At 43.6% G+C, this 10,303-nt stretch overlaps 1 protein-coding gene across 3 annotated transcripts in view; it reads right to left on the bottom strand.

The window, feature by feature from the left end:
- Nucleotides 1-10,303, bottom strand: part of Dhrs7b (dehydrogenase/reductase 7B) — a 63,151-nt gene that overhangs the window by 12,787 nt on the left and 40,061 nt on the right. For all 3 annotated transcript variants that reach the window (XM_023700186.1, XM_004640313.3, XM_023700187.1), the window contains exons 2-3: nt 8,947-9,125; nt 3,151-3,260 (exon numbers count right to left, since the gene is read on the bottom strand). In XM_023700186.1, coding sequence (XP_023555954.1) covers nt 3,151-3,260; nt 8,947-9,125 — 289 coding nt within the window. The remainder of the gene's footprint in view (nt 1-3,150; nt 3,261-8,946; nt 9,126-10,303) is intronic.

The following is a 10,303-nucleotide window of genomic DNA, read 5'->3' as shown; positions in this document are numbered from 1 at the left end:
AAAAAAAAAAAAAAAGAAAAAAGAAAAAGGGCCAGAAGTATATCTCAATTTTCCCTGGGTTTAATCTCCAGTATAGGAGGAAGCAAGGGAGGGTGGAATCAATTCATTTTTTGAAAAGATTATAAGACAACATTATGCATAATCAATGTGCCAATAATTTAGATAGCCTAGTAAAAATTGGACAAATTTCTTGGAATACACAAATTACCTAAACCAACTCAAAAAAAAAAAAAAAAAAAAAGAATCTCAGCAAACTTAAAGCAGGTGAAGAAATTGATTTAGTAGTCAAAAAACTTGCTTGCAATAAAGATTAAGTGCCAGACCAGCTTCATGTGATTTTGACCAAATGGTAAAGAAAAAAAAAACACAACACCAGAGAAAGCTCTTCCGAATTCATTCTATAAGCTCAACATTACTTTTGTATCAAAGCCGGATAAAGCCATCACAAGAAAGTGGTAGACCAGTATCCCTTATGCATCTATAAGTGAAAATCCCTAACAAAGGACTAGCAAATTGAATTTAACAGGATTGTTTACTATAACCAAAGGAAGAAGGGCCAGCCAAATAGCTCAGCAGATTAAAGCGCCTGAAAGCAGGCTCAGGGACCAGGGATTTGATCCCTGGGCCTGCCATGCTGGCCCCGCCCCCATGGTCCACTGAGATGGCAATTGAGACTGGGTGTGGTGGTGCATACCTGTAATCCCAGCTCTTGGGAGGCTATAAACAGGTGGTTCATTACTATTCTGATCTAGTAGTGATACCCTGAACACCCTGTAGACCCTTCCCTAAAATTAAAAAAATAATAAATACTATAACCAAAGGTATTTGTCCCAGGAATGTAAGGGTGGTTCAACATCAGAAAATCAGTCAATGTAATAAATCATGTTAACAGAATGATAAAAGGAAAATATACAATAACCAATTAATAAAAAAAAAAGACTTGACAACATATATCATCATTCCATGATAAAAACATGTATTTTATAACTAAGAATGAAGTGGAAATTCATCAACACGGCAACAGATATTCATGAAAACCCCAAAGGTAACATCATAGTCAGTGGTAAAAAACTGAATGCTTTTTGCTCAAGTTAGGTACAAGGGTGCCTGCTTTCACTGCTACTATTCAAATTATTCTAACTACAGTACTTAGACAAGGAAAAAAAAGAAATGCTACTCATACTGCAAAGGAAGAACTAAAACTATCTCTGTTTGCAGATGACATGATTTTATTGATGGAAAATTCCAACAAATCCATGAAAGCTACTAGGAGCTAGCTAAGAAACTCTACAGAGCTGCAGGGTAGAAGATAACACATAAAAATGAGCCGTGTAGCTGAGTGTGGTGCCATGTGCCTGTAACCTCAGCACTTAGGAGGCTGAAACTGAAGGATTGCTGCAAGTTCAAGGCCAGCCTGGACTAAGATAATTCAGGGTCTGCTTGAACTACAGAGCAAGACCCTGTCTCAAAAACAAAGAAACAAATGAGTACCTGTGTTTCCCTATGGGTACAATGCATAATCTGAAAAGGAAATTAGGAAAATAATTCCATTTATAATAGCAGTTTCTATGTGTGTGTGTCTTTTTGAGACAGGGTCTTGCTGTGCAGTTCAGGCTGCCTTGAGCTCACTTTGTAGCCCAGGTTAGTCTCGAAATCACAACAATCCTCCTGCCTCAGCCTCCTGAGTGTTGAGATTTAAGGTGTGCACTCACCGTGCCTGGCCTAGTAAGTCTTTAATACACGGTTCTAGGACAAGTAGATATACATATGCAAAAGAATAATGTTATTCCCTTACCCACTAACATATGTAAACATTAACTCAAATAGATCAAAGACTTAGGGGAACAGCCAGATAGCTCAGTGGATAAAACACCTGCTTTGGCAGACATAGGGAGTGGGGTTCAATCCCCAGCGTGCTGTGCTGTCCCTGCCCTGGGGCATGCTGAGACAGGACTGAGACTGGACATGGTGGTGCGTGCCTGTAATCCTAGCACTTGGGAGGCTGAAACAGGAGGATCATTATGATTCCTATCTGTGTAGTGAGACCCTGTACTAAATACATGAAAATATAAAAAACTTAATAAAAATAAATAAAAGACTTAAATGTAAGAGTTAAAAGTATAAAACTCAGAAAAAAAAATTTACATGCTATTGGATGTGGCAACAATTTTGTGGGTATGACACTAAAAGTGCACACAGCAAAAGAAAAAAAAATAAGCTATTTCCTCCAAATTAAAGATTTGTGGTTGGGGGCTGGTGAGATGGCTCAGTGGTCTAAGGCACCTACTTAGAACAAGCTTGGCAAAGCACAGGGACCGCGGTTCGATCCCCCAGCACCACATGCCAGCCAGCCCCGCCCCCTGGTGGGCTGAGCTGGCCACACACACGCGCACGCACACACACACACACACACACACACACACACACAAATAAATAAAAAATAAAATAAAAAATAAAGATTTGTGGATGAAAAGATATTATCAAGAAAGTTAAGACAATCTACCAAATGAGAGAAAATATTTACAAATTCCATATCTGGTTGGGATTAATATGGAGAACATATAAAGAACTTTTAAACTCAATAACAAAAACAACTTGATTTTAAAATGGGCAAAGAGGATCAGGGATATAGTTCAATGGAAAGCACCTGCCTGGCAAGTGCAAAGTCCCAGAGTCTTCTACTTTCTGTCCTAGAGTAGGCAAATTCCTAGAGACAGAAAATAGAAGACAGGTCCGCAGGTACAGGGGGAGGAGTCATGGTTTAATGGGTATGGATTTTTTTTTTTTTTTTTTTTTTTTTTTTGTGGTACAGGGGATTGCGCTCAGGACCTTGTGCTTGCCAGGCAAGCGCTTATTCTACTACGCTATCTTCCTGGCCCCGGGTATGGAATTTTTGTTGGGAATGTTACAAAAATTTTGGGTAGAGATAGAGGTAATTGTTAACCACATTATGAATGCATTTAGTATGTGTTTTACATTGACCAATAATTAAAATAATAAATATGTACAGTTTAAAGACAATTAAAATTTTAAGCATGTCAACCCCTTGTACAGCATGACTACATGGACACTCAGGAGCAGAGAACTGTCTCGTCAGCGGTCTGTGGCGGCAGACTGCAACATTTCCCTAGGAAATTGTGCCCAGCTTACCTGTGGGAAACGAGAGGCCATGAGCTCTTGGGCAAGTTCCTCAAGGGCCTCCATATTCCGGCCACACAACACCAGCTTTGCACCAGCAGCATAGAAGGCTTTGGCGCATTCTAAGGAAAGAGAAAAGAACCATGACAGCTGAAGATAACCAGTGCTATTCCTCTCCAGTGCCGTTTAAAGACTCCCAACACTACACAGCACAGGTCTGTCTCCATGTAACTCCCATGTGTTGGAGGGTGCTGTGGACTAGTGTGGAGCTAGGATTTAGGGCCAAAGGTAGGGCTCCTGTTCAGAGGAGTGACAGGTCTGACAGACATCCAGGCAAAGAGGATGAGAGGGGCAGGCAAATGTGTGCCTTTACCATGCACACTTCAAAACCTTTCCTGAAGCTTTTTTTAAACGCTGAACAACCCTGAACATAACTTTTCTTTTCAGAGGTAAAGAAGTTAAGCAAGTGATGCTCCCAATGGTCAGGCAAGGAACCCATTTCAATGAGCTATGACAGGCAGAGCTGGCTGTCACCACAGTGCAGTCAAACTGTCTTCTACCACTATGTGACCTGCTCCTTATGCCACCTAAAAGTAATCAGTACAGATCTATGAGGAACACATGCTGCTTGCAGAAAATCAGGGCAGAGGATTATGAGAAGTGGTAGTGAGTTCTTCCCTTTAGTTCTGGATCCATGGGGAGTGGCATGGGGGATTTAGAGAATGCTCCAGGCAGAGGGAACAGAATGTGTACAGTACCCAAGGAACCAGGGCAAAGGATGCTAGGACAAAACGTGGAAGTTCAAAGGCTTTGTTGGGGCCGGGGAGAAGGCTAAATAGAGTAAGTACTTCCCTGGCAAGCGCAAGGGCCTGAGTTCAATCCCCGGTTCCTCAAAAAAAAAAAAAAAAAAAAAAAAAAAAAAAATCATACTGCACAAAGGCTTTGCTAATCTGAGAGTGGGGTTTAGGCAGCAAAATGTTGTGGGATGTGGGGAGGCCAAGGGAGAACTCATGATGGGGTACTGAGGGGAGAGGAGAGGCCTAGCAGGATGGAGCTGTGAATGTGCAGGGAACAGAGTTCCAGGGGGAAGTCGTTTGCTTGCTTGCCCCAAATATGTCCTAGCTAATTGTTCAGTGCCTTGAAAACTTTTAGCTCTGAAGCAGTGAAGTGCAATGGTCCAAAAATGGGACTTCCTGTGTCAACTCTGACTTCCCATGCTTATTGGTTCTATGGTTTCCATAATTTTTGTTTTCACTTCCCTCTTAAGATGCACATAAAAACAGTGTCTAAGGGCTGGTGAGATGGATCAGTGGCTTAAGCACCTGCTTAGGCAAGCATAGGAACTGAGGCTCAATCCCTGGCACCATATGCCACACTGGCCCCGCCCCTGGGCTCACTGAGCCAACTACCAAGACCAGGCATGGTGGCACACGCCTGTAATCCCAGCACTAGGGAAGCTGAAAACAGGAGGATCACTCCAAGTCTGAGCTGTATAGTGAAAGCCTGTAACAGATACATTAAAAAAAAAAAGTTAATGTAATGGATCCTTTATAACAGTGGGTAAATAAAAAGCACTATAAGGTATTGTGTTTAATAGTGCTTGTTTTTACTACTTATTCATATTTTAATATTTCCAAACAACCTTTTAAAAATGGTCTTAAAATCACAGATGAAGACTTTGCATGTGGGTTTTTGTGTCCTCACCTGAGGGCAATTCTCCACAAATGCACGAGAAGCTCCGGGGACACCTAGGGCTTTGACTGAACCAAATCTTACAGGCCCAGATGGTCCAGTCGCTTCTTAGTTCTTCTGCTCCTAGAAGAGCTAAGCCTGCCCTACAGGGTAATTCCATCTCTGGAAGTTATGATGCACGGGTACGGTAAGGGATCAGAGTTCTCACTTGCTTGGCTGGGAAGGAACAGGGTCAGAAGATAGTCAGTGTGTTGGATCTGAACATTCCTTCCCTCACAGAAATGTCAAGTTTCCTTAAATCTAGATTAACAGGAAAAAAGTCCAAATTCCTCTATCTTTCAGGACTCAGGCCTGAGGCATCATGGGAAGAAGGTGCTATGCTGCTGCCTGTCTCTGGGCATGAAGTCCTCTCGGTAGCTACAACAGTACCACCACCACTACTGCTCCTTGACTATTCCAGCACACAGTTCTCACTCACTGTTATGGTTTGTGTCTAGTTGTCCACACAAAGCCTCATGTAGTCATGGAGCAGCTTCTAGAGTTTGTAATTCATGATCCAACTTGGAATTATGGGTGTAAGTGCTACACTCACCTTGGAGCAAATAACTTGCATACAATATAAGGAAGTGAGAGGCTTGCCCCTGCTCCTCCCTTTGCCTTTTGCTGTTTTACAACACCATGAACTGCTGTCCTCTGTCATGTGCTACTCTACCTTAGAGGCAGCTGAATATGGACTGAAACCTCCACAAACTGAGCTAAAACCTTTCCTTCCTTAATTTTGGGTGTCAGGTATTTTGTACCAGTAACAAGAGAAAAGTAACTGAGATACTCACCAACCTGTGCCTACCTCTCTCACACCCTCAGACAGTTTTCTGGAAGGAGGCACTAAGAAAACAACATGAGAAGTTTGCTCCTACCTATGTCTATATAACCTGGCCTAGTCTGGCCACAGTACATTCTTAGCAAAGCAGCGAAGTCCTTACAGGGGTGATCATGGTATAGGTCTCATGCTATGCCAGACACCAATGATAGAATTGCTTATCTCATTTACTGAATTATTCCTAAAGATTAGGAACCTTGGTCCCTGCTGGATTCCTCACTTCGCATTGTCCTAATACACAGAATATTTTGTGACATGCCACCAAAAGGTATAGACACATGGGGCCGGGGAGATGGCTCAGTAGAATAAGCGCTTCCCTGGCAAGTGCAAGGGTCTGAGTTCAAGCCCCGGTTCCACAAAAAAAAAAAAAAAGGTGTAGACACAAAGAACCAAAGGTTGGGAAGCATACTAGTATATAAACAGTTTTTAAAAAATGATTACCCAGGGGGGCCTGGCCCTAGCAGCTCAATCCTTTAAGTGGCTGCTTCCACAAAGCTGTCAGCCTCAGGTTGCTAGAGTTCGAACCTCACAACACTCCGGCTGGCCAAAAGTGCCCTGAAAGCATTCAAGGAACAAAAAAAAAAAAGATTACGCAAATCCACTTTTCTTAGTAAAGCCAAATGGAAAGGAAATTAAAGTTTTTGTAGAGCATGAGAAAAATAAGAACAGACTGGTAAGATTCCATCCTTTCTTGAAAAAAGCTGATGCAACAGGCAAAAGAAGCAAAGGGAAAAGGCTAACAGTTCCAAAGTGTCAGTTATCAAGGGTTGCAGTGGAGTCCCTGGTGCTGCCAACATGCCTGGGCTATATAAATCAGAACAGCTGTGCACATCCAGAACATTCTACAGCTAGTCAACAGTGCTACTATGCTTCAAGAATAAACTCCATGTAGCTTAAATGCATTAAATACCAGAAAAGACAGGAGAAATAGGAAAGCTGTCAGACCATCAAAGACCCCAACCCCCCCCCCCAAAAAAAAAGAACAAAAGACCCTGATCCCCAGAGTACAGTAATGACAGAACAGGCAGAGCTGCTGAAGACAGTGCAGGTCTGCTCCTCACAGAAGCTGGGCAATGCACCACGTCCTTGGTGGCATCAGTTATGGGTGTCTGTAATACTTGAAATAGCCCATTCAGAGTCTTGTTTCTACTTTATCTGGATGGAGGGACTCCTGTCCTTATGTTGCTAAATGACACAGAATATAAGGAGAGTGGCCAGGAAAGACCTAACATCATGTACTCCATGTACAGGCTTGATGTTTTCAATAACACCTCCTATTATTTTCATAGTCTTGGAGTTAAAAGGGTATGCAGAATAATGAAGACAGTGTCTTCCTGAAACATCCACATATGGAGACACCTCCAACTCCCTGGTGACTCTACACCAGGCAGCTCTCAACTACTCTTCAAGGACTTTTAAAAATCGCTTTCTCTGAGATCAAGAAGCAGCTGCTGACTATCCTATTTATATAAGCTGAATAAGGTCAGAGGCCAGGAGGCAGCTGTTCCTCCAAAGGTCTGGATATCCAATGACAGACTCAGGGCTCACCCCAAAGACCTCACCTAAAGGCTACACTAGCATACAAATGAACCCAAACTCCCTGTAAAGTCCTCCCAGGTTCCCTAGCTACGCATAGCCTCTTACTCCACAGATAAGGCCCTATCTGCTTCTTTGTTTTCATCTAACACTCCACTGTTCACAACTCTCTGTGCTACCAGTCTGCTCCTCATGGCCTCCCTCCCTTCCTTCCTGGCCACACCTTCCTTTTACAGGGCCATTTCCCCCAAGATGAGGCTTTAAAATTCAGTTCTGGCTGGGGATGACAGCACATGCTTATAATCCCAGCATTCCAGAGGCTGAAACAGCAATATTACCATGAGTCTGAGGATGGTCTGGGCTACACAGTGAGCTCAAGGCTTGCCTAAATTGTATAACAAGACCCTGTCTCAAAAAAACAAAGACAACCAAGTTCTGAAGTCAGAGAGATGTGGTTCTCACTCTTAGCTTTGTGCTTTCTGGATGAAAGTCCTAGGGTAGTGATGGTGAATCTTAGAGCTTTCGATGATAACAGACCACTGTGGCATGTTGTCCCATAGATTGGCCACCACTGTCCTACAGCAAAAGTCAAATGCATGAATCACAAGTGTGAGAATTTAGTGAGATCACACACTTTGAACACAGAACTGGGATTCCCCTCATCAGACATGATTGGAAACTTCTATGATTAAAATAACACAGCTAAATCCTTGCCTTTCTCCAGAAAACTGTGACTTTCTTAAGAGAAGGACACTATCTTTAATATTTTGGGGTTTTGTTGTTACTGAAGTCCTAGGGATGAAACACAAGGCCTCACATGTTAGCCAAAAGCTGTATCACTCTGCCATGCCCCCTAGGCTCTAGGGACCCTGGCTAGCACTTAGCCTTTAACCTGGCTCTTAGATGTTCAGTGGGCACCAGTTATGCTAGCACCAACCAAACCTGAAGTGGCAGGTGGTCTATGACATTTCCCAGAGCTTCTCTGCCTCTTCCCTGAAAGTACAATTAAGTGTGGGTAGTACCACTGTGGTGTGTGCATAGGCAGAGTTAAGAAGGTAGATACTTCATACCATGTGTCCTTCGCCTTGGCTGCCACAGTCTACAACAGCTCTGCAGGGCACTGTGTGGGCTTCTAGGCAAGGTAAGGCCAGGAGTTTGACTGACCCAGGTCTGTGTCCTAGTACACCATGCCAAGCCTCCAAAGCCCAAGATGTCACTGAAGGGGAATGTGCCTAACCTAGAGAACCTGGTACAGGAACAGCTGAGACCTCAATTATCCTCTCTGATCTTACTGAGCCAGGAAGGGAAAGGGAAGAAGGTGTGGGCAAAGTGTGTTCTAAGGTCATACAAGGCTGGAGGTGCTAGCTGAATCCAAGAAAAAGTATTCTCATTTGTTCCTCACAAGGGTAAAAATTCTTGTTAGTTTGTTCATATTTGAAAATCAGATTTCATATCAAAATCTTTCAAGAAGCAGCTGGAGCTAAATTAGGCTGCCCTTCAACAGACTGCGCAGTCTTTACTTGCTTTCGCCTCCCCACACTGACAGTCGGGGCCATTTCTCATTGTGCGTAAGGCTCTACATTTTTCTAGGTGGACCAGGGATAGTGGCAGTCTGTTTGGATGTTTGGCAGTTCCAGTACAGCCAGCATCCCCTCACATCCAGCTTGTTCTCTACATTCAACAGCAATCACCTGACCCACCTCTCCCCAGGCCTGAGGTGGCACCTGTGACCACCACCACAGCATTCCTCAGGTAAGCCTTCATGCGAATCCACTGCAGTAGCCGGAAGAGGCCAAAGATGCCCAGGCAGCCAAACAGCAAGGGCAGGATGGTTGTAGAGGTGATCATGTCCATGGCCCTCTTCTTCAGGAGACTCTTCCTAGAAGACCCAAACAAGTACTGGGATTACAGATGTGCACCACCATAAATGACAGAGTAGGAAACACAAAGAACTTTCCACGCTTCCTCCCCTAGCTGATACAAATCTCAGCTCTCCCTTCCACAAACCTATGCTTGGCAGCCATAGCAGTGCCTCTCCAGTCTTAACACATCTTTTGACTACTCAGAATTGTGGCCTTGTTTTTCCACACTACACTGATTTGAGCAGGCAACAATGCCACAGGCCTCAATGTGCCCTTCCAAAATCAAGCTGAGAGCATCGTTCAGCTTAGAACTCAGTGGCCTGGCAAGTGCCACAACAGGTGGCAGCTATCAGCATTCATCCAATTCTGATTCTCTTTCAGAAATCTGTTTTAGGGAACATACAACAAGCCTCTTATCATTTTCAATCCCTGAGAATTTGTGAGAATTTTTTTTTTTAAGATAAGGAAAAATAAGTTAGGTATGGTGGTGCACGCCTGTAATTCCAGTACTCAGGAAGGTGAAGCAGGAGGATTGTTGTGAGTTCAGGACCACTCTGGGCTACACAGTAAGTTCAAGGCCAGTGTGGACTACCTAGCAAGAACTTGTCTCAAAAAGCCAAAGTATTTTTTTAAATTAAAAAAAAAAAAAGGAAGAAGGAAATCATTCGTACAGCCCTCTAAGCAGACACTGGGAGAATAGGTGTTTCTTGGTAGGGCAGCCCTGGGATCCATGATGGCCACAAAAGTAGTTGGGGGTGTGGCAGGGTACTAGGAATTGAACTCAGGGCCTCATGTTTGCTAGGCAGGCACTGTACCACTGAACTAAATCTCTGGTCCCACAAAAGCATTTCTGACCACTAGCCCCACAGACCGCAAGATGAATTTAGTGTAGAATCCTTGTCATTGCTAAGGGTGTGCACAGACTCAGGCTGGTGAGCATGGTGCCCTGCTATGAACATGACACAGTCTTGAGTGGCATTGTCCAGTGAGCTACAGTTGGCCACATGCAATCAGGAGGCTACACAAGTGTTTGTGCACAGTGTACTTAAATGTTTTTGCAGGGGACTGGGAATATAGCTCAGCGGCACAAGTGCCTGTATGGCAAGCACAAGGTCCTGAGTTCAATTCCCAGTACCAAAAAACTGCACAAGTATTTAGGAAACATAACCTTTTTTTTCCACAACTGCCCTCATTT

This window comes from Octodon degus, unplaced genomic scaffold, assembly GCF_000260255.1.
Source record: "Octodon degus isolate 3935 unplaced genomic scaffold, OctDeg1.0 scaffold00122, whole genome shotgun sequence".
In the NCBI taxonomy this organism is placed as follows: Eukaryota; Metazoa; Chordata; class Mammalia; order Rodentia; family Octodontidae; genus Octodon; species Octodon degus.
Note: the sequence above shows the minus strand (reverse complement) of the source record. Positions and strands in the feature narration are given on the sequence as shown.